At 36.1% G+C, this 24,966-nt stretch overlaps 1 protein-coding gene across 1 annotated transcript in view; it reads left to right on the top strand.

Annotated features, from left to right (window-relative positions):
- LOC106153811 (pleckstrin homology domain-containing family H member 1) overlaps positions 1–24,966 on the top strand; it is a 43,315-nt gene that overhangs the window by 2,405 nt on the left and 15,944 nt on the right. Inside the window, exons 2-25 of the mRNA XM_013527910.2 lie at positions 4,524–4,580; positions 5,040–5,160; positions 7,727–7,789; positions 8,018–8,149; positions 8,384–8,467; positions 8,878–9,006; positions 9,284–10,090; positions 10,306–10,378; positions 10,513–10,589; positions 10,889–11,093; positions 11,424–11,566; positions 11,995–12,105; positions 12,338–12,424; positions 12,941–13,010; positions 15,476–15,564; positions 15,857–15,937; positions 16,428–16,592; positions 17,007–17,124; positions 17,491–17,603; positions 17,872–18,051; positions 19,125–19,348; positions 19,639–19,816; positions 20,281–20,436; positions 20,836–20,933. Coding sequence (XP_013383364.2) covers positions 5,059–5,160; positions 7,727–7,789; positions 8,018–8,149; positions 8,384–8,467; positions 8,878–9,006; positions 9,284–10,090; positions 10,306–10,378; positions 10,513–10,589; positions 10,889–11,093; positions 11,424–11,566; positions 11,995–12,105; positions 12,338–12,424; positions 12,941–13,010; positions 15,476–15,564; positions 15,857–15,937; positions 16,428–16,592; positions 17,007–17,124; positions 17,491–17,603; positions 17,872–18,051; positions 19,125–19,348; positions 19,639–19,816; positions 20,281–20,436; positions 20,836–20,933 — 3,485 coding nt within the window. The 5' untranslated portion in view covers positions 4,524–4,580; positions 5,040–5,058. The remainder of the gene's footprint in view (positions 1–4,523; positions 4,581–5,039; positions 5,161–7,726; positions 7,790–8,017; positions 8,150–8,383; positions 8,468–8,877; positions 9,007–9,283; positions 10,091–10,305; positions 10,379–10,512; positions 10,590–10,888; positions 11,094–11,423; positions 11,567–11,994; positions 12,106–12,337; positions 12,425–12,940; positions 13,011–15,475; positions 15,565–15,856; positions 15,938–16,427; positions 16,593–17,006; positions 17,125–17,490; positions 17,604–17,871; positions 18,052–19,124; positions 19,349–19,638; positions 19,817–20,280; positions 20,437–20,835; positions 20,934–24,966) is intronic.

Raw genomic sequence — 24,966 nt, 5'->3', positions numbered from 1 at the left:
TTGGCTTCTTGACCTTGTCTTAGACTCACGTCTGTGTGGTATTTATTTATAAACAGATGTACATCTGTGTGCTGCTTGGCATATGTACACATAATATTTCTACAAATGTGCTTGTCCACACATTTGCACAAATACTTACATACATATACACATATGCACAAAGACAGACAGACATATATTTCTTCCTGTCATCCATGATCCCAGTGATGCATGCAGTCAGGTAGTGACTGAACTCTATATAACCTTGTCATCGCCCAAGCACAGCTGGTCTTGTCTCTATATCACTGCTGTCATCTTGACAAATGACCAGTGTGATGGAGCTCCATGTGGTCACTGCATAGCTGGTCACTGCCACTCTACAGTATATAGGAGAAGACTGTTGTAAATCAAAGTAAGATTATATATTTGTGTACCAGTAAATTGTATATTAGTTGTATATAAGTATCTTTAAGGGATATCTAAACAATAATATGACTAAATTGGTCAAAGTAAATTTTCCCCATTTATTTTGTACCCCAACCCCCATCCACATTTGTTATCCATTTTACTACTTAGTAAATTTGTAAATTGGTATAAGATAGTGATCATTTTGCGCTGTAACTGAGCCAGATATCATCATGAATATTGATATGATTGACGATAAGGGTTTGAAATTCGATCTGGTTCTAGCCTTTGCTTCAAATTTGTTTTGTTTATGAGATATGAACCTCCAATTACTATCTTGTTAATGTTTAGTGATTTTTATTTGTGTTTGTGTGTGCATTTGGTGCAGGGTTTAATTAATAGTCAATTTTTTTACCTGAGGAGTTTGATGTCTTTATGGTAATAAAAAAAACAACATTGTTGTGATTTGTTTATTGTGATAAAATGTGTTCTTAAGAATTATAGAACCATTGGGGTTAGATACTGAAGTCAATGTTTGGCACATCATTAAAAGTGAAAGGGACTTAATTATTATTGGTAATAAGTTCTCCAGGGCCCTGTAACTCGAAAGCATTGCAAATTGCGAAAAGCGATATCACATAGAGGCTACAGTGTATTATATGGGGCAGATATAAGCGAGTTATGGAATCAAGACGTTTGCGCTCGGTTGCAGTGTGCGATGCTTTCGAGTTACGGGGCCCAGGTCTTCCCAACTACCAGACGTGGCACGGAGGGATCCAGAATTCACCGTAGATTGGTTCTCACTACATTTTTCGAGGTGTGTATCAGTATACGCTTGAAGTATCAGATGCGTTACCCTCCCATCATCGCCATCATATCATGTACCAGGCAAGAGGGTGCTGCATCTGATACTTAGAAGCGAGTATTGATGCACACTTTGAAATCTTGTAGCATGATCCTTTCTATGGTGAATTCTGGATCCTTCCATGCCGCGTCTGGTAGTTGCACTGGGCAGGCCTGTTCTTTGTGAAATGAATTTTGATAAAGCTCTTGACACTTTCATTGTAAATTTTGTTCAATTTTGGCAATTTTGATAGCTCTTACTTTAATTTCCAAATCACATTAATTTTCATTTTTATGTACAGACAGATGTCTGTCGTTGCCGTCGTCGTTGCCGTGCACTTTCACGGATAACACCATAAGTGGAAAACCATTTTTCCTTTTGAAACTTACAGAACTGATGAATATCTATTATACACAGGTTGAGTTCGAAAATCAGCATGGTCGGGCCATTTTTATGGAAGGTATGCTGTTTTTTCAATTTTTTTAGCACATATGCAACACCGATAACACGATAAGTGAAAAACTGTTTTACCTTTTGGCTTGTTTATTTGGTAGTCTGTCCAAAATTAATTTTCATGCACGGTTTTGAATTACAGGTTTTTATTACTAATGAAGTAACATTCACTTTACATGGTGTTTAATGGTTATCAATCATAAAATTCATTTCATATATCTATCATTTGGGCAAGATTGATACATACATTTTGTGTATAGGTGGGAGGGCAGTTGTAATAGTCACAAATATCTTGTATTAATGGGAGGGTAACTGTAATAAAGTCAGTAAAGAAAAGATGAAAATAAAGATATATTTTGTTTTGGTTTCAAGTAAGATGCTACTTGAAAGGGGAGCAGGGGAGGGGAGAGAGAGTAGGGTACTACCATTTTTAATGGAAAAAGGGGGGACAGGTGAGGTGAACCACTATATTTTATTTTTGGAAGAGGGATATCATTTATTGAGGAGATAAATGTTTTTTTTATATGATGGGTGTTAGAAACTGCCTGTTTCAATTATAGAATTATAATGCCTTAAGATAATATACCGTACAGCATTAACTAAATTTTTTTAATAAGTGTGAAAAACTTGCAGGTTATTTATAAACTAGTTGCAGAAAAAGTAAAACCAGTACATCTTATTAATTCATCTTTTTCTGTGTGTGTGTGTGTGTGTGTGTGTGTGTGTGTGTGTGTGTGTGTGTGTGTGTGTGTGTGTGTGTGTGTGTGTGTGTGTGTGTGGAGGGGGGTTGTTAAAGGTGTAACAAAAGAGGAAATGTAGGATGGTAAATGTTTGCTTTAAAAATTTTAAGTTTGTAGGCAGTAGTCTAAGCTTAATTCAACATAAGATAAATTATTTATGTTACTGTGTATGTTTGGTGCCAGGTTGGTCATGTTATGTTTATAGGTAGGGCATTTGCAAAGAAGCTGAGGATAAAAATGTTTACTTTGAGAAGGTAGCATTTTTGGGTACAACATGTATACGAATTCTGTAAAGATGAATATCCTATCTAGTACAGTTTGAGTAATAGTGTTTTGTAAAAGGTAATGGGTTAAATATCAAGTTAGAGAAGTATTGCAATACAGTTAAATATGTTGACATAAAAGAAAAAGATAGTAGCAAGTATATGTCAGTTGTATTTAAGCTGACAAGAGCACTGATAAATTTAATAATGATTTTCTTGTCAATAATTTGATCTTGGAAATTTGTACAGAGGGCCAAATAGGCTTTAAGCTTTTTGCCAATTTAAGAAAAAAAATTTAAAAAAAATGTTGATAGATCTGTCTCCAGCTATTCATTACTGTAAAGGGCAAGTGTAGATAGCCACATGTATAGGGCTCATTCCCATTGCAACTATTGGTCTAAGTATATTGATCCAACTCAGGAGACTTTTGCTGAATGCAATCAGTTTCACAGATTAACATGTCTCCAACTTACTTGTATAATAGCCACCTTTTCTGTATTCTACTGTCCATCAGGGAGGCGTGTGAATCTGTAAAACTGTTTGCATTCAGCGAGAGTCCCTGCAGAGTTGGATCATTCTCTATGGACTGGTAGGTGTAATGGGAATGAGCCCATACTCCCATGCGACCCACAACCCTCAAAAGTCCTGCACTCTTTATGATAATCAGGCTTATTACAGCAATATTGAAAGTCATGAAAAGCTCAAATTATCCTGAGATTGTATCATTCCTCAGTCTCCTCACACAGGGTGCCAGCTGAGATCAGGAGGCAATTAACCTAATGGCAGCATGAGGTCCCAAAGTGTCTGCATTGGGATGTGTTCACAACAGGATCAACTAAGACTAAAATAGACTTACTGTTGTTATCAGTGAACTAATGCAGCTGAATTTAGATGTGTTCAAATTAGGTCCATGTAAGACGATTAAAAGGGTAATTAATGTCACCAGTAAGCCAAATAGCTAACTTGGGACATGTTCAAATTTGGTCTAACTTAAGAAAAAAAAGACTTTCATTGTGTTACTATCACTAGCAAATCAATGTATCTGAATCAGGTTGTGTTCAATGAAATTCTTAATATTACAATCAATAGACTAAATGATGTAATCAGCAAGCTAAAATAGCCAATTTTTGTGAGTTCACATTCAGTCTAACACACACTAGAAATGTACTTATTGTTGCATGACATTATTAAAAAAACTGCGACACAGTGAGGATCCCTATTTTCTTTACAATTTGGTGGTTGGATGACATCAAATGGTTTTTTTCTGGTCTTATTGAGCCCTGGTGTGAATACACTCTGGGGGCATTATAATCATTTCATGCCATATAGCACTGTTTTGAATATAATATAGCAGTATTGTGGCTTCAGAGGTAGAAGACTTGAGAGTCTGCATTAGAATTTGAAAGGCCTAATGATCAAATAAGGGCTCTGGCCTTAGTTGACTTCATCCCACCTTTGTGTGGTTTTTAATTCAGTTTTGTAGTGCTCCCATTTCTGCATCTAATATATACATATATATATTGCTGTCCCACTTTAACTTGTCATGGAAGAACTCTGTGTCATAAAATGAGTGCATATTTTGGTATGTGTTGGTGATTCAAGGTAGTTAAATTGTGTTGTTTGTTAGAAGTTTCAATTTTATTACGATAGAACATCAGGATTGTATAGTGAGAGATAGTGACAACCTACTATACACAGACTATGCACGGTGGATAGTTTTGGAACTATACATTTTGTGTTTAGTAATACAAAAACAAAGTTGAACGATATATTTTGTGGAGATTCTTTTCTTCTTTGCTCATTTATATATATTTAATAAATGATTTTTTTTTATTTTAGGGAGATGATGGCATCTTGTGTGGAAAGTTGAACAAAGAAAACTCCTTGTTGCAGAGGGTACGCTCTAACATTTCATTATACATGTGCATATGATATTTTAGAAAGAACTTAAGGTGTTTTTTTATTTCTTTATGTTGCTAAGCGTGAGTTTAAGCCTGACTTCCTTAAACCTTTTAATCACTTTCAATGCTGTCTGACCTTGGATATTTAGGACATGGTCATCAATTTTGAATTCATAAGTTTTACCTTGGATATTTAGGACATGGTCATCAATTTTGAATTCATAAGTTACTTATTAAGCCTTTGTAACAAAGGAGTGTATAAAATTATACTTCTGCAATCAATTTTGAAAATGTAAATTTTATTCATTATAAGTATGCATGATGCATTTTCAAATGTATGGTAAAATGCCTTGTTTAACTTGTTTAAAGACATTATTACATGTTTTTATAAAGTTTTGGAAATTGTTTTTCAGTCAAAATATCTTTTCTTTTGTTAGTCTTGTCTGTTCTTTAGTATTTCAGGTGACCACAAGATGGAGCCAGTTGACTGGGAGGGACGTTGTTTGGCTCTTGAAATGTCTCTCCAAAAGTTTCAGGAACAAGCAAACAGGGTGCGACATTCTCTGGCTAAACAAGTGAGTACTAGGGAAATATCTTTGCTTATGTCTAGATTTGGTCAACAGATGTGCAGTTAAAGGTAATACCCTCAAATTTTTGACTTACCTTTTATTTTTGAAGTTCTTAATACTGAAAGTGGAGGGTTCATATATATTTCGTGAAATTCACGTTTTATCGAAATAAAATCAAAAGTAATACTAATAAGAGAAAATTCTGAATCAGCTTACTGTTTTTTTGTGCTACCTTTAGGTAGCTCTTTCAATCGTATTTAGTATATATATGGCTTTTGGTTTAAGAGAAAAAAATGACAATTTAAGCCCCAAAACGCTGATATTACGTCACTTGTGTTACACTGCGACTACAAGCCTTGGAAGATTGTTTTGCTTGGTAGAACATACCTTTTAGTTTATAAAAAATTAAATTAGCTGCATTAGTTTTGGACTTTTTCATTAATACCTTGACTCTCTAAATTTGTTTTAAGTATAGGTATAGTAAAGCTATAGTAAAGTTAGTAAAGGTATCTGGTGATTTCAATTAAAGATTGATGTCAAAAGGCAGATGTCATACCTGTAATCCAGGTAAGTTGTTTAAGCTAATTACCGGTTTGTAAGAGATAGTTATCGGAGGGAGTAATCTGACGGCGATGTTTACAACACCTCCTGCCAGGAAAAGCGTCCCTTCATCTAATTAATCCTTGTTACGCGTGCCGGGTTGCAGGGGGTATATAAGGTGGACACGTTTAACCTTCTGTAGACACTCAAGTATGGCTCAACAGAAGATTGACTTGTTTTTTCGGAAGACATCGGATGTTCAGAACACATTTCCAGCATCTTGGCTCTCGGAGCCCCTGCCAGAAAGACCAAAGAAACGGCCTGTGGGACGGCCTAAGAAGGTTGCGGTAACTCAGGACGCCGAACCAGAAGTGGTAGATTTGATGCTTTCCAACGAGAGATCAGCAGCTAAGCGCAGACTGGATGATGCGGAGATCACTCCTATTCCTAGCAAACGGGGGAAATACAGAAGCTACAACCTGACTGAAAAAAAAAGAAATCGCACAATTGGCATCTGCAGTGGAGTGGCAGCCAAACCGGCAATTATCCCTGGAGGATGCACCTCTAAGGCCCAGCCCCTAGATGTGTCGTTGAACAAGCCGTTCAAAGGCCATCTTAGGCGGCTGTGGTTGGAGAGGATGCGCGACAACGTTGCAGCTGCGAAGGGGCGCATCGACCAACTGAAGACTGCCAGTAAACAAGAAATAGTCCACTGGATCAAGGCTGCCTGGGACAATGTCCCCGCAGCCATGATCCAGAAGTCTTTTTCTGTTACTGGCATCTTGCAGTCACTAAGGGGAGACCGTGATGTTTCAGCGCCGGAGAGCGACGTTGGCCTACATGTACCGATGCTAGAGAGCGACAGCGACGGAGAGGAGTTCGTGGGATTTAACCAAGAGGACATTACAGAGTGTGACGATCCTTTTAAGGACTTTTTGTAAAAGACAGAGTGCGACGATCCTTTTAAGGACTTTTTGTAAAAGACAGAGTGCAACGATCCTTTTAAGGACTTTTGGTAAAAGACAGAGTGCGACGATCCTTTTAAGGACTTTTTGTAAAAGACAATAGCAATGCTCATACCTTTACCCAGGCCTAATAGTTATGAACAATGCAGATTTAAAGAAAATGTATAGAAATGTAGAATGAAGATATGACTCCCATAGAGATTTTGAACTTTTAAGCACTAAAAATAAGTTTACGCATATCACTTTTTTTAGTAAGATACTGAAATTAATAAAAGACCAGGATTTGGTATGTTTTAACTTAGTTTTGTTTTTCTAATTATGTTACGCATCATCATTATTTCAGTGATTGTTTCCACTTATTTTGGGGATCCACAGGTTTATTTTTCTCCTTGGGTAAAAAATTAATAGGGTCATAAATTTAAATTAACATGGCTTATTAAATAATTGCACAATTACCATATTTTAACCGTGATTCTTTCCGTGCAGTGGGGAAATTTAGATACGGGAAGTACACAGTGCGGGGGCATAAAGGGGAATATAAATATAAAAATTACCGTCTCCCAAGTTTAGTGAATAATTTGGTATTGCTACATCGGCGATTTATTATTATTATTATTTTAATTTTGGATACTATCGGAATGTACAAAATTATGTAAAATTTTTAAACAGAGGAAAGATAACATAGAACGGCTTGTCTTGAGCAACACATATTACGTACTCCCGGTAAGAAGAGCGTTTTCGTGGATGACTCAAACAATCCAACCGTCTTGGAAGTCTTAATTTTTGTATTTCGTTCAATTCGACGAAAGCCATGTTGCTGAGAATATAATTAATTTATTTTCGTCAAATTGTTTGGCACATTACCGTAACCAAGACCTCATAGTATGATTTTTATCTTGTGCTCCTTAAATGTATAATACCCTTCTCAGGTGTGATATGTCAGTAAAGATATAATATTTTTTTAAATCTTTTTTAAATATAACATTAACTCACAGCAGTTCTGTTTTGTGAGTGAAAAAAATTTATTAAAGAAAATTTAAGGAATCTTTATATATTTTTTGTTTTAGATGGAAAGTCTTAGTGACAGGTGCCAAGAAGCAGAAAAGAAGGCTCAGTTGGCAGAACAACAGGTAACATTTCAGACTTTTAAATCTATTAATTCATGTTTTTATACCATAGTTATTATAACATTTTTTACAGATTTAAAATACTTTAATGAAAAGAAAAAATAGTGTTGCCCGGATAAATATATGATCGGCCATTCAAGACTTTTTCTTTTCTTTTCTCATCTTTAAGTTAACTTTTCATGGATATTTTCTGTCTTTGGCTCACTAAATTTTCTAATTTCTCATTGTCAGGTTAAACTTCTGGAAAAACAGCTTCAGGTGCAACCAGGGCAGGAATCTGAGCTCAGAATACAAGCTGTGTATCTGGCATGTCGAGAGAAAGACAAAATTATATATGATCTTCAGAGACAAGTAGAAGAACAGGTAATGCTTTGATGTTAAAGGAAACCGAAAATAATATTTGTTTGAGCTGCAGAAATCACTTAGTCCTTTCAGATGGCAGACACCTCATACTGAAACCAAGAAAGATTGTAGTAGCTTTATAAGACTCAAAAGAGCTGAAATTTTAATTAATTAATTAAAGTAAAAGTTAATTTTGTCTCTGATGGCTTATGATGGCCTGCCAATTTTAAATCCCAGAGTTCATGTTTATTTCAGAAACATTTAAGAGATCAAGATGCAAAAATCATCCAAGGGAAAGTGCTGAAAATAAAAGAATCTATAGCAGGAAGACTGAAAGAAGTAAGATCCATAATGTTTAGATTGAAATACTTACATGATAGTGGTTGGGTGTGGTGCATCTTTTTAAATTTCATTATTTGACCTTTTCAATTTGAAACCATTGAATGTTGTACACTGTTGTATTTATAATTGTTTATATTTATATAATTATTGCAAGTAATATACATTCTTTAAACATTCTTAATCATTTGTGTATTTTTTACTGTCATACTATAAGTTTTGGTTAAAAAGGTATAGATATGAATGTTGGAACTAGTTGATGTGATAATTAACTTAAAAGTTTTTCACACAGACCAAAGCACATGTTTTAAAAATGTAATACCACTGTAACTATAAAAAATAAATAAATAAAAAAAATCCAGCCATGTGCTATAATCAGGATTATATCCATATATCCATCCAAAAAACAGCTAGAGGAAGAGAACTCAGAATTAAAGCAGTCCAGTGCTACTCTGACAGAACAAGTAGATGTGTTACGCTCAAGGTTGCAGTCATTGCCTGCTTCAGCTGCAAAGATTATCTACAGAGCTGGTCTCCAAGTAATATTTGTTGATATGAATTACTTAGTCTTGTGTCTTTAGTCTTTTTATTCATAATCTGATGAGGAATTTTACTTGTAGGCTTTATTTCAAGTTGCACTAAGAGAATGCATTTAAAAAAAAGAGGAAAAGAGTAAGATGTGCGAGTTAACATAATTTCGTAAAGGTGGATGAAGCATTATTAAAGAGATTGAAACATTTAGTATTTGGAAATCTCATAATATGATGGTAGCTTTTCTCTGCTAGGAAAATTACCTTCTTTCATATTTGCTTCCAGAAAAGCAATGCATCTTCTTTGCAAAGAGAGTCTGACCTCTCCCAGGCCAGTGGGCCGCCAGACATTCCGCAGAGACCGTCCATTTTGTATTCTTTACGCCAACAAGAGCAAGATGTCTCCAGCTTGGACATAAGTCTTGACGACAGTCTTAGTCTCCAGTACCTGGACAGTGATGGCTGCATGGCAGACAACGAGTCAGAATCCATCCAACGGACGCCGGAAATGAAGGAGAGAAAACTGGTGGCTCCACCTAGGCCTCCCCCTCCTGTGCTTACAAAGAAAGTTCCTCCTCCAAGACCAGCACCGCCGAGACTTAAAATTGAACGCAAGCAGTTTCAGGAGGCAAGTTGTATAACCATGTCAAGCTGCGACAGCCAGGATATTTTGGATGAAAGTGAAAGTCATGAGAATTCTCCAACATTCCAGCCCACTGATTCTCCAACCACCTTAATTACAGGAATGGATGAAATGACGTCTGCCCACTCCTCCGTTCCTGTTGGACCACCAAATTCTTCTAACACTGTATCTTTAATTAGCACAGACAGCCATTATGTGGCAGCACCATCTGCTAGAGCCAAGAGGTACCATCCATTGTTATCAATATTCAGCCCTAACCAAGATGTCACAGTGTCATTTCGGCACAGAAGATACTGGGATCGCCTGCTCTCTAAATCCGAGGGATACACCAGCCCAGAGTCGTGGATGGGAGAAGAGACTGACCGAGAGGACTTGATGAGTGTGAGGAGGAGTGAGGGTTGTTGTTCTCCTCTGCCTCCTAAGCCACCACTGCACAGATTGCCATCCTGGGTAAGTCTGAGTATAACCAGCACTGGTAAAGCCAGGGTATCAGTAAAGATGAGGTGGGGGGGGGGGGGGGGCAATTTGCTCTTGCATCTCTCTATCTTTTCCCTTCATCCACTGAGAACAATTTTATACACAGGTGATGTAAGTAAATGAGAGCTATATCATATTTGATTTATTCAGTTTTTTAGATTAATCTGTGGATTGTTTTTTTTTTCTAGGAGAGTCGCATTTATGCCCTGGCCAGTAGAGGGTTGAGTGTCTCTGAGACTGCACTTAACAGATTAAGTACAGGTGAGAGTTTCACTTATTTGGGATCAGTTATAGGAAAAGACAAGACGCATTGCAAATTCTAATGGTCATATTTGACATTTTTGTTTTAAATCAAGTTGTTGAATAAATAATAAATTTATACTCTACGTTTTCAGACTCTAGTGGCACACTATCTGATGGGCTTTACTCCTATGATGATATGTCTGTACCAGTGTATGCTACTCTGAAAGGGGTAAACATTTTTTCTTTATCAATCTGCTCCCACCTACAGATCACACTTTAAGTGAACAATATCTATGGCAAATGATACTTTCTCCAAGTGACTTTTTACACATAAACATTTATGTAGGACTTTACATGAGCACATTAAAAGAAAATATTAAATCTAAGAATATTAGTTAAACGGCATTTATGGCAAAAATTTAAACTTTTTCTTGATTTTCATTGCCAAAGCTGTTATTATGAAATTGCCCATATATGTTTTGGTCATTTAGAAATCACTCTTATGTACAATTACTTCACCGACTTTAGAAAGCTGCCCCTATTCGAAGTACACCATTTTCTGGAGAGAGTTCCAGTGACTCCTCTGATGACAGTGAGGAGCGCCAGGTTGACACCAAAGAACATGACGAGAATATCATGACAGTGGCGGGCCCTAGTGGCACAACCACAACAACCAGTATCTCTGACAGCAGACAGCAAATGAATCACTCTAGCTCTGGAGCTCTAAAGAGAGGTAGCTTTTCTTTCTACTAATTTTGTGCTTTTCAAAAAAATGATATCAAAACTCTTGGTGTCGATTGTCATATGTCAATCGCATCATAAAATGTAAAGACTAATTATGGGTACTCGTGGGTGAATTAAAACTTGTTGATTTTATGGTAGCATTTCAACTAGTTACGCTACTTATTTTTATTTTCATTTTCAGAAACAGTTTAAAAGATATCTGGAGCCTTTTTGTTTGATTGAGAATATAGTTTTTCAGCATCCATTAAACTTATAGTCTAATAGTTATGTTCTGGTCAATGAAATGAACTTTGAGACTTTTTCACTTTTGTATTTATAGGTGTTTCTACACATTCCATTGGTTCTGAGACGTCAGGTGACTATGCAGTTCCCCCAGACGCCTTTATGTCCATGAACATAGACAGCGATAGCTCTGAACCTGAACACAAACTGCTTAAATATGCCACATATGGGATGAACAAGGTTAGGGAAATTAATTTTATTCAAGTCTGTTATGAAAAAAAGGGGATTTTTTTAAAGTCCAAAGTCAGTTAGGACTCAGCGAAATTTTGGGTATCGTTGAGGATTATTTATCCTGTAGCTTTTGACCAGTTAATAATGAGTGAGACTAGATATAATGTGATGCCACCAGTACTATTGATCAGTTGACTGGTTCTAGGCACAGATTGTTATTTGATAGCTGCTTTTGTCATTTGCGTAATTTAGGTGTTTGCCAAATCATTTTTCAGTGTTGCTAAATTTTTCTTTTTCATTAAAACTTTTGGTTAAAGACATCACTCTCTAATGACATTTGCAGGTTTTAGTAAGGAAATATTAAGATGGATTAAGAATTTTAAGTGCTTTAGTTTTGCAAGCTGCATTTTTAATTTGGTCATTTATACATATCATAGGGAGGATTTGAGAAGTGTGGCTATTTAACCAAACTTGGAGGAAAAGTAAAGAATTGGAAGAAAAGATGGTTTGTGCTACAGAATGGAGAGCTGTTGTACTACAAGACACCAGTATGTAGATGCCTTAGACAGTGTAGTATTTCATTGCTTTGCAAACTTAAAATTGTTTCTTTTTGTACAATGTGGTTTAACTTGCCATACGTGATTTAGTCGGATTTTTTTATATGAAGCATAGTTGCTACATGAAGTCATTTCTTCCAAAGTAATAATTTTTCACTTGCATGAACTTTGAGATTTCTGCTGTATTCAAGTACTGTATTTGAGTAAAAAAAAAACTTTTCAGAATGATATTGTAAGGCGCCCTCAGGGAATAATTGGTCTAGATGGAACTACCAAAATCCTCAAGTCTCAAGGAGCAAATACATTCCAGGTAAGAAACAAATATTTATGATTGTTCAAGGTGCCATGTTAGACATGGGGTATGTTTTAGCTTTGGCTAAAATTGGATAGCTGACTACATGCTAGTAAAGTCGACTTTGCAATCGTGCCAAAGACAAAGTTTTGCCTCTTTCTCAAAGACACCTCCCAGACATCCCATTAAGGTTTTATATCATTAATGATGTGACAGGGTAAGGTTATAAATATCATTTTGTGGAAAAATATATTGAACACCACCGTGGGGATGAGGTCTCCAGGTAATTTCTAAAATTTTGGGCCTACTTCAGTTCAAGATAAATGATTGTACTTAAATTAAGTCTAAAACATAAGCTGTATTTTTTCTTTTTGTGAAATGGTTTCAGTGTTTCATACTGGTGATTTATCCTTTGTCAACATACACCAGTTAAGACTAAGTTTGAGTCCTAAATTCTTTTGTTAAACAGTCTACTGGATATAACATATTTACGAGTAGATTTCCATTGTGACGTCAAAATATCACTTTTTTCAGATTGTTACTATGAAGAGAACTTATTATCTCACCACAAATACTCAAGAGGAAATGGATGAATGGATAAAAGGTAAATAAAAGTATGAAAATTAGTTGGTAAAATCTGTTCCATTTTCTGTAATTTTAAATTGCACAAAATTATTGTATCACCAGCATTAGCGCTGGCGGTACACATGGTTTCGGTCCCGTCCGGATCGTTCTGCCGGCTCCGCCGACTCCGCCGGACGGCTACCGTTACCGCTTCTCCTCCTAGACGGTAAGGGCCCCCGTACCCATCTCTTGGATTTAGGTCGCCTATAATCTCAGCTCGTTCCACGTAAAATTTGGGCTTTGCCGGTATTGGGGTCTGGGTGTGGCACTCATTGCAATGCACCCTTGTCCAAAAATGGCAAAATTAAATGCTAATTATCTACCCTACGGAAGGGGTTATGGGAAAAATTTCTACAGACGGCTTTCCAAAAGTCATATGTGTAGATTTCAAATATGCCCTTGGATTTGACCTTTGACCTTTACTTCAAGGTCAAACGGGCCAAAATTTTCAAAAAAATAAAATTTTTTATGAAAAAAATATTTTTTGCCCTGTTATTCAGACACCACACAGACTTAACCAATAATATTATTGGAAAGTGTTACCCTTCAGGTAATCTTTCATCTCCATGAATTTGGGGTCAATCGGTGCATTTTCACTGGAGTAGCGGCCATAAGATGCCGAAACTGAAAACTGTCTCTAATTCGGGAACCGTTAATGCTAGAGACCCATGCTTTTTTGCATTTTGTAGAGCATGTAAAGCCCAACACTGGTGGTGGTCTCTGTTTTTTTGTATTCCAAACGGTTTTCGAGTTACGCTATCAAAAAGTACATATTGGTGGTGAAAGCAAAATGTGCAGTACGGTATAGTCAGGTGGCTAAGTCCAAATTTTATCCAGAATTGTGCAATAGATGATAAAAGCATGAAACTTTCCACGATGAATGACCATTGGGTGTTCGTCTATTTTGGATCAGGGGGTTGACAAACACCCAATGGTCATTCATCGTGGAAAATTTCATGCTTTTATCATCTTTTGCAAAATTCTGGATAAAATTTGGACTTAGCCGCCTGACTACTTTTCACCATGAACTAAACTTTGCATATTTTGCTTCCCTTTTATCTCCAAAACTAGCAGAGATAGGTCCATAGTTACTATTGAACTTTAATAGGAAGTCATATACTGGCAATCTAAATGTGACCTTGAAATTGACCTTTGACCTACTTTTCACCATGAACTGAACTTTGCAAATTTTGCTTCCCTTTTATCTCCAGAACTGGCAGAGATAGGTCCATAGTTACTATTGAACTTTAATAGGAAGTCATATACTGGCAATCTAAATGTGACCTTGAAAGTGACCTTTGACCTACTTTTCACCATGAACTGAACTTTGCAAATTTTGCTTCCCTTTTATCTCCAAAACAGGCAGAGATAGGTCCATAGTTACTATTGAACTTTAATAGGAAGTCATATACTGGCAATCTAAATGTGATCTTGAAATTGACCTTTGACCTACTTTTCACCATGAACAGAACTTTCCAAATTTTGCTTCCCTTTTATCTCCAAAACTGGCAGAGATAGGTCCATAGTTACTATTGAACTAGAATAGGAAGTCATACACTGGCAATCCAAATGTGACCTTGAAATTGGCCTTTGACCTTCTTTTCACCATGAACTGAACTTTCCAAATTTTGCTTCCCTTTCATATCCAAAACTGGCAGAGATAGGTCCATAGTTACTATTGAAGTTGAATAGGAAGTCATATACTGGCGATCTAAATGTGATCTTGAAATTGACCTTTGACCTACTTTTCACCATGAACTGAACTTTGCAAATTTTGCTTCCCTTTTATCTCCAAAACTGGCAGAGATAGGTCCATAGTTACTATTGAAGTTTAATAGGAAGTCATACACTGGCAATCTAAATGTGACCTTGAAATTGGCCTTTGACCTTCTTTTCACCATGAACTGAACTTTCCAAATTTTGCTTCTCTTTCATATCCAAAACTGGCAGAGATAGGTCCATAGTTACTATTGAAGTTGAATAGGAAGTCATATACTGGCAATCTAAATGTGACCTTGAAATTGACCTTTGACCTACTTTTCACCATGAACTGAACTTTGCAAATTTTGCTTCCCTTTCATATCCAAAACTGGCAGAGATAGGTCCATAAATACTATTGAACTAGAATAGGGAGTCATACACTGGCAATCTAAATGTGACCTTGAAATTGACATTTGACCTACTTTTCACCATGAACTGAACTTTGCAAATTTTGCTTCCCTTTTATCTCCAAAACTGGCAGAGATAGGTCCATAGTTACTATTGAACTAGAATAGGAAGTCATACACTGGCAATCTAAATGTGACCTTGAAATTGACCTTTGACCTACTTTTCACCATGAACTGAACTGTTATTTTCAAGTACAAGAACACTAGGAGTAGTGCTTTGAAATTTGAAAAATATTTCCTGCCATTTGACATTGTAATTTATTTATTTACTCCCCAGTTATGCAAAATGTGCTGAAAAGACAAGCTGCAAATTTGGTTTTGCAGCAAACTAATACCAAAGCTGTGATGAAGGGTTGGGCTGTGAAGGTAAGGTTTATACTGGGACTATAGGGAATAGACCCATTCAGTTTTGGATATTTAGCACATGGCATAAAACTGTTGCACGCACACACACAACCACACATTTATATATAAAGGCATTTTTTCAACTATTTTGATGGTACTAAAGCTAGTTCAAAGATATTATATCAATAGAGTAAGTCTTGCATTTTCAGAGAAGAGGAGAAATATTTTGAAAATGACATTTGGTAAAAGCGGGCTCTGTGAAATATTTAGCACCATGTGATGTGGTAGTAATTTGCCTTGGATTTTGTTACAGGTGAAGAATGGTATAGCCAAGAAGTGCTGGTGTGTTCTCATCGGCAAGTTTCTCATCTACTCCAAAGCTCCTGATGAAATGGTAAATAATACGTCTTTAGTTGATGTAACTTCAGTTGATACAGGAAGTGGAATTTGCCATAAACTCATGTTTTTGAATATGATATCAAAAATGGATTAATGAACTAATTGTCAAAATTGTAGCCACCTAGTCATTAGAGGATTGTCTATGTGTCTGTGAAAGACAAAGCAGGATGAATTCATGGAATAAGTATTTCGTTCCACTACAATTTGCATGTTTGCAATATCAAATTTCTCTTTTATATATGCGCATCATCATTCCTATTACCCTGCTGAACATATAGATCTGTTAGAGATTATAACATAAAACCAAACTTTTTAGAAAAAAAACAGGGACTAACTTTGAATGTAGAAATGGATTTGTTAACCATTGGTAAGTATGGGAAAATTGTTGTTTACTCCAGGAAAATTCATTTTTTGGCCAAAACGAACAGTTATTATCCCTTTAAGTCAGTAGCCCTATGACCTCAAGGAATACTTTCTCTTCGCAGGCCCCAATGGGACAGGTGGACCTGTTTGGTGCCCGTATTGAAAGCATCGATAAGTCTGTTGACTCCGATGAAGACTCGGATGCAGACTTGCCCAACTATATTTTGGCAATATGGCCACCTCGTGAAGGACCCATTTATTTAGTACTGCCCACCAAAAGAGAAAAGGTTTGTTACTAAAGCAGTGATAATATTTATCATTTCGAGTTAAGTTACTTGAGTGTTATGAATATGTCATTGGTTTGCTGTTCACATTTTTTACATGTAGTGATGATATTTGATAACCATGCAGAAATTTTGCTGTGGCATTAACCTTTTTTTGTAAAGAATCATTATGATAAAAACTTTTTGCTGTAACATTGTGATTATCAATTCAGTATTATTGTCTCACAGGCATTCATCTATAGTCATCTAAAAGCTGTTTGCCCCTCTAAAAAGCTTTTGGTCAGTTCAAATTTCAAAGTTAAGGTGAGATGCAACCTCACAAGAATAAAAAAAGCTGCTAGTCTAACTTTAAACCTGGAGGTCCTGAACCCACATTAAAATTCATTTTCAGCCTTTCATTATTCCTCTGCTTTACAGGACAGCTGGCTGTACCACCTGACTGTGGCATCTGGGGGAGGTTTGGGAAACGTGGGAAATATCGGAACAGAGTCGGAACAGCTGATCGCTAAACTCATGGCTGCAAATGGAGATCCAAGTAGGTAGACTGTGAGCTTTGAAGTGACAGGTATTGCTGCAGCAGCAATTGATTGTATTCAGCTGCTAGTTTTTGTTAGTACCTGTTGTTTATTGGGTAAGAAGTATTAGGCAGTATTTGTTACACTGTCTAGTGTGTTTTCCTGTCTTTTGTGTGTGTGTGTGTGTGTGTGTGTGTGTGTGTGTGTGTGTGTGTGTGTGTGTGTGTGTGTGTGTGTGTGTGTTAGCACTGTAATTTTCTTTGGTTAATTTTATTTAGAAATTTTTTTTACGGTTTTATTTTATAAATATATGACATATAAAACCATGCATTTATGTCCTTTGAGTCTGCAATAGTGGATCATCTCTTTATCTTTTTTCTTCGCAGATTCCATGTATTGGAAACACCCCCTTCTCGTACAAACAAAGAATCTGATCTCAAGTCCACTGACTACCCTCCCCTCAGAGCAGTTACAGAGAAAAGCACTGGACTTGGCACAGGTAAGGCAACATTCACTTTACTTGCTTCATCACAGCTTCACACTTTGGCTCTTAGAGGTTATGATAGAGCTCGAGCAATTTACTTTTGCCTTGAATTTATTTATGCTGCACTGAACTCCTGTGAAACAAATTGTGAAACATCCGTTTGAGTGAGAAGTGTTTTTGAATGAGTGGTCACTTCAGATTGAGCTTTTATATTGGATTCCTTAGTAGAGTGTGAGATTTAAACAGAAACAGCAGTTATGCTAACTTTTCACTTTGATTTCAGTCCATCCACCTGTTCATCAACACCCAGATCGAGTCTCCCACCATAGACTACCACGTCACCCTGGCACAGAACATGCTGCAGACCTGCATGGACCACATTGAGCTGCAAAATGAGATGTACTGCCAGCTCATACGGCAGACTTCCAAGAGTCCTGGACCCCAGGGAAAGACAGGAATACAGGTAAGTTATGTGACATTCATTTGTGTTTGTCTATTCCTCAATTCTACTGGGCTTCATACACAAATTTACCACAAACATGTCCACAAGTGCATTTTTAAAATTGGGGTCTAGATTAAATGAAGTGGTTATCTAATAATGTTCATAGGGTAATTCTAACAGGAGTTGTAATGAAAAAATTGTGTGCTATTTATATTTGTTTTGTCATCGTGGCTGGTCTGTTATTGCGAGAATGTAAGTGCTAAGTCTACTTAATAATAGAAGATTGATTAAGATGGGCAGTTCTTTAGTTTGCTTTGAAGTAGCTCCAGGCTTCTGAGAAATTTAATCATTTGAGGGATAGGGGACAACACATAAGATGTAGAATTGAGTTGAAATAAAAAAAACATGATTAATCACTTCAGATTACCAGCCATGCTAAGAAATAATAGAGAAAAATATATACTAGTTACATAATAAACCATTGCAGAATTCTGCATTAAGTGTTATACATAATAAAATAATTCTTGGACAGTGAACATCCTTTGATTCACTTGGCATGGTTTGCCCAGTGCTACATCAAAGAATAGCATGCAATAAATCTTGCTGGCACAATTTTCCTCCACAGGGTTTAGACATCGATATCCTACTGACAGTGTGTGGATTTTTAAAAAGATTGTCATTTGTAATATTTTGCAAGTTCTCCAGACACAAGTATTTACAATCTGAAGCTTTTTTTCTTGGTCAATTAAATTTTGATTTCTTGTGTAGAGAAAAAAATTTCTCTTGGTAAAATAACTTATTTCAAGCTTATATACCTATTTAGTCTGTATATGCACATATTTTTGAGGCTATATCTGTCAACATTTTGCTCAGGTGAATCAATATATGAACCATCAGGACTCAGCTGAGGTCCTCACAAGGACACAGTTTTGTCATAGAGTAATCATCTGTAAGCAAACATTTGCCCAAATATTGTAAAAAATCTGAACATATTAACTGAATTGGATGATTGTGCAATAACCTTCATAAAATAACTTTTGTAGTTTTACAGTATATAGTTTCTTGTTGTTGTTATTATCATCATCAATTTCCAGGCTTTGAACATCCTCTGCAGCCCCCTGACCTGGTTCCCTCTGTGCGACGCCCAGCCCACCTCGCCCCAGGGGTCGCAGTCCGATCTGGCCTCGACCTCCAACAGTCCCCAGTTCTGCTTTGTCCAGGGCTGGCAACTGATAGCCCTTTGTGTGTCACTCTTCTTACCCAAGCAGAGCATGCTGTGGCATTTGAAGGCTCATTTACAGAGGAATGCTGACCCAAGGTTGGTGTTGAGTTACATAATTATAGTATATGATTGATAACTTGGTTTTAGTTTTGATTAAGAATGTTGTGAGATTTTTTAAAAAGTATATTACAATTGGGTTGCTTGACTGACAAATAAAGAATGTTGAAATTAGTATTGATTTGTAAATATCAGGAAATGAGTTCTAATTTTCATTGTGTTGTGATCAGTTGAACATTTTGATATTTAAAACTGTTATATAATAGTTATTGTTATGGCAGAGAAAGAAATGGAAAAAAGGAAACAATTGTTTTTGGTGTATTTTCCAGGAATGAAATAGGCCAGTATGGCGTGTTCTGCCAGAGGGCTCTGGAAAGAACATTAGCCAAAGGTGTCAGGGATGCCAGACCTTCCAGGATGGAGATTCTGTCCATTTTACTGAGAAACCCTTATCATCACTCACAGCCCATCAGCATACCTGTACATTTACTCAATGGAACTTACCAGGTATTATACGAGCATGTATATCGCATTATGTCATGGCTTCAATAATGGGAGACTTTCCACATATTTTATTATCCCTTTGCAGTTAACTTCACTAGTTAACTTTAGACTGAATTATTTAAGACAAATACTTCATCTGATTGATTTGACTTAAATCATTTGGTCCACTAAAATTGATTTGTTTTTTAATGATAAAAAAATTCCCTTTGACACAGTGTGTTTTATCCCCCCCCCCCCAAAAAATAACTGGTATCTGTTGCATTTTCATTGAAAGTTTAATACTGAAAACATTGCAGTAAGCAACTACAGGATCATGAAAACAAAGGAAAATTAATGAAGAAATTTAGTTATATATTTGTTGGGGGTCAGTCTTGATGTTTCTTGTTTAACATTTGTCTTGATGTTTATAGTTGAATGTTTGTAGATGGTTAAAGTAAATGTTGATAGTTTAAGTTTTACATTTGAAGGTGGTCAGTTTTGATGGTTCTACAACAGTGGAAGAGTTCCTGTGGAGTTTGAACAAGGAGCTTGGAATGAGAGATGTGGCCAGCAGTGGGTTTGCTCTCTTCTCGGACGATCCTACTGGCGCAGACTTTGAACACTGTCTGCAGACGCATGTCAAGGTAGGCGATGTGGATATCTTCAGTCATTTCATTATTGATTCATTTTGTTTGACTGTGCATCAAAATCCTAAAGGTTCCAATCACATGGGTGGGCATTATTTTCATTTTTATGACAAAACTTTTTGATATTAAACGTCTTCCTACCAAAATGAAATCTTTTCAATGGGCATGGAAAAAAAGGCAGTTTGGTGAGTTGACATGATTAAAAAAGAAAGAAATCTATTTTTGTGCAAGTTTAATCCAGTGTAGAATGATGAAGTATACAAGTTTTTGTCTTTTTTTTATTCAAGCCCTATGTTCTAACAATTGTCTGTTTGCAGTTTAACCAAGAAACACCTGTATTTAGTCATTGTTATACTTGTTTCTTTTTTACTAAAACAGATTGTTTTTCTCTTCCAGATCTGTGATGTGATATCTAAGTGGGAACAGGTTTATAAGGAACATGTTGGAGACAGGACAGACAACAGCAGGACAGTGAAGTTTACATACAAAAACAGGTAAAAAAAACTTACATTTTATTTAAGTACAGGATACCATTATTTGACCGGTAGAATGTGAGTCTACCGGTCAAAATCAACTTTATCTTCTTTATGGGTCAGTCAAAGATGATGCAATTTTTCCCTTCCATATTTTACCTGGGCATTCTGCCAGATAGTCCGGCTAAAGTCGGCATATTCCAAATTCAAATGAGACAGTCATGTGGTCAAACCAGCTCTGTGGACTTACCAGAAATGTCTTTCAAGAAATGTAGTCTAGCCATCTTGTTTGAATCATGCATCCAAAGTGGTTTTGCACCGTCAGCAACATGTAAGACATGTTAGAACTGATAATGAGTACATGATGGAGCTATTTACTGTGCTGCTGTTTTTTTTTTTTTTTTTTTTTTTTTTTTTTTTTTTTTTTTTTTTTTTGCATGGTTATGGTGTCCAATGATGCACTGATACAAAAGCTTTTAAAATGATTTTATCTTGCTGCTTTTACAGGTTTGATAAATTTCGCAGTTGTAATTGATGACCAACAGTGTCATTATCACCTCGACCTGTCATGCCCCTCGTATTTCTCTTATTTAAGCCATACCAGTGCAACATGCCACTATTATAACTTTTCAGGCTTGTTTTATTGCAAAAAAAAAAAAAAAAAAAAAAAAAAAAAACTATTCCCTCCTGTATGCTCCATTTCCTTAACTTTGATATTTGATCTGGAGATTTTTTTTTCTATTTTAAAAGAAATATCATTAAATATAAAAGAATACCTTAATGCAGGTGTTTGTCATTCTGTAGTGATTATGGGTCAGAGTAGTTTGTGCCCTACCAGTGAGCTTGTGGCCAACATGGACATAGGTCTTTATCAGACTAACATGAGTTATTACTCACAGGCCTCTAGTGTTGCCTCAAGCTCACGGTAGGAAGGGAAATATTCAGCTTGTGCTTAATAATTTTCATCTATGATCCATCAACCAAACTTAGTCTAATGAACTTTTTTGCTCATCAGCACAAAAAGCAGTATCATGCAAAAAACTGTAGATACTGAATCAGTCATTGTGTATATTGCTTGGACTCATTGTTGAATGATGTTCAGAGATGCCTTTATTTTAAAAACGTATTCATTACAAAGAATCTGAAGTATCTTGTAATACAGCAAAACCCCGTGATAATGTAGTATCCTCAAATTTCATTTTAGCAGTCATTTGGAAGCTAAAACAATACAAGGCACACTGCCTGAAATCCTATGCTAGGTTGTTAGTACCACAATTAAGTATGAAAATGTTTGGCAGCCTATCCCTACAACCTCCGAGTAGATATGAATATATAGTCCACCTGAACCTTAGATTAATCGTGAGATTTCATGATCAGAAGACCTCAGCTGACAAGGCCATAATCTCCATTTAATGTGGTATGCATTGCCTGTGCCTTTTATAATATTTTGCAATCACTATAAACCTCAGGCTATGTGGAAATTTAACTATAATTTTGAATACCCCCCTTGAATTTTGTAAAATGACTCAAATGTTTTAAGACCCCCACCAGCATAATATAAGGCATATACCACCGATATGCTTGTTTCCTCGTACAGACTCTCATTTGAAAAAATTGTAGGTTGGATGTTCAAGTTAATTATTTTTCTTTCCTATGCTGTTGTTTTTGTGTTAGAATACATCTGTGTATGATTTTTTTATTTAATTTTTTTTGGGGGTGGGGGGATTATATGGGTTGACAGGATTAAATCAGGTTTTTTTGGTTATGGGAAATCAAATGTGTTCCTGATGGTGGCCTCTGTTATAACATGTAATGGCCCATGAATCATCCTTCACGTCAATTTTCTCTTGTTACTTTGTTGACAGAGTATGCATACAAGAGACTTTTCTCCTCTGGTGAAAAAGCTTGTTGAGGGTATTTTATATTTGTATATGGAAGAATATTTCATGACAAGGACTTAGGCATTGACAATAATACAAGGTGGTTTCACCTCACACCCCTCAAAGAACTATGTGTAGGACAATAGCATATGTGTGTTATGATAATATGAATTATAAGGCAAGGCTGGTTTTACTTGGGGGGACAGAGGATGAAATAATATATAAAGCGTTTACTTAAAGCGTTCCTATTTGTCAGATTTCATCATGGGTTTTCTATCTCAATGCCTTCCAGCAAATTGTCAAATTTTTTGTCTCTCGTCTCCCTGGGGCACTTAAGTGCGTCTTAAATGTCAAGAGAGGTATGATTACTTTTCCTTGTATCCGAGAGACAGCACGTTCGAACTAAAGCCGGAGGAAAAAGGTCATTATTAACTAACACTGGGTAACAGGAGCAGTGGTTTTAGATGGTAGATGGAAAAGTATGTTTCACAAACATTTAGAGGGAAATGACTTGTAAACTATGAAAACCTTTGGTAGCGTCAAGGGAGAAAAAAAGCCTGAATCACCTGCTCCAAAAATTTAGGAACATGAGAAGGAAAGGTTAAAAAAACAAAAATCCTCAGATTTTTAAAGAGAAAAAGGGAAAGGGTCCAGCTGTGGGTTAGGTATTGGATGTGGTAACATATATAGATATTAATGGGCTGTGGTTTGAAAAAGACATAAAATTGTATTAAGTGCAGTACTTTCTCATATGAAAGTAAACCACATGTGGGCAGTGAGGAGATCCAATATCAATTATTTTGTAAAATATTGTTAAGTGAGAAATGCCTGTAATAAAATTATTTATTTAGTAGGGGAGTAAACAAAAAATGAGATGAATATAGTTGTGTAAGAGCAAAATGCAACAAACACTGCATGCCGTCTACGGCCAAATTCTATAGTTAGCAAGAGTATCCCAAGCTGAAAATGGATAAGGTCATGTTATTTTTAAAAACCCGTCACCTTTGAAAATAATCAGTACTAAATAGATCCACCTGTGTGTGTGAATGGTGAGATAGATCAGCAGGTATGGAACAATTTAACCCGGAATCTGTGTGTCATACTTTGTGTAGTTTGCTTGTTTTTATCATTGGAACTGCCTATGTTGAGAAAAGTTTCAACTCATTTGGAAGATTCTTTGGTATGTCTGGAAGAAGTAAAGGCTTTCAATTGGACTATTTCAGCCCCCCCTTTCAATCAGAAAAGATGCTATAATTATATATATATATATATATATATATATATATATATATATATATATATATATATATATATATATATATATATAAAGATACAATAATTATATGTATATATCATAAATGAGAAGAGAAGGAAAATTTTTATGTAATTTAATGTAATTTATTTCAAATTTTCCATTGTAGGAGAGTCTGGTACGGGGATAATAAAATTATTCATGGCATTAAGAACATTTGGAATAAAAATTCAGCAAACAACTGAAAGTTTAATCGGAAAAATCTGTGTAAATGCCATGTGGTTCTGAAATTAATAACTGGAATTTCAATAAACATTGTACAACTTGAGTCCTACTGGGAAGGAGCCTGGTAACAGACATCCCCAACTCTTGTATCTTACTGTTTGAAGTGAGTAGGAAAGCGATCACATCTGTTGAAAATAGTTGTGAAATCCTAGGGCAAAGAACATTATGTGGAAGAATTTATGCGGGGAGTGTTTTTTTGAATGAATATCTCACATTTTACCACTGAAGAGAGGATGCTGGTTTCCGTATTGTGGTTATGTTGATTACTTTTGAGTTGCTAGGCGAGAAATAGCTTGAAACCACAATCAGGAAGCAAGAAGATTTTTTATTGTAGAAATAATAAAGTGGGTTTGACATGTAAGTACTTTTGGTATGCCATATTCAAGTGTAGGCCAACATGCTTCAGTATCTCTTACATGCTGCAGGTCAAGCAGTTAGCCAACTGATGCAACAATATGTTCCTTATTTATGTATTGAGCCAAAGGCGCCTTATTTGTCCTGTCCCATGCTTTTATCTTTATAGTTATCTAGTTGTCAGTCCAGTTGTCTGTTCTTTTTTTCTTCCTCCTCCCCTTGCCCTGTCATTGCCTCGATGCCTGCCTGGGCGCGGTTTTGGCATTATATGTATATATATTTT

Source organism: Lingula anatina, chromosome 2 (assembly GCF_051362555.1).
Source record: "Lingula anatina isolate TDL-2025a chromosome 2, LinAna3.0, whole genome shotgun sequence".
Lineage (NCBI taxonomy): Eukaryota > Metazoa > Brachiopoda > Lingulata > Lingulida > Lingulidae > Lingula > Lingula anatina.
Note: the sequence above shows the minus strand (reverse complement) of the source record. Positions and strands in the feature narration are given on the sequence as shown.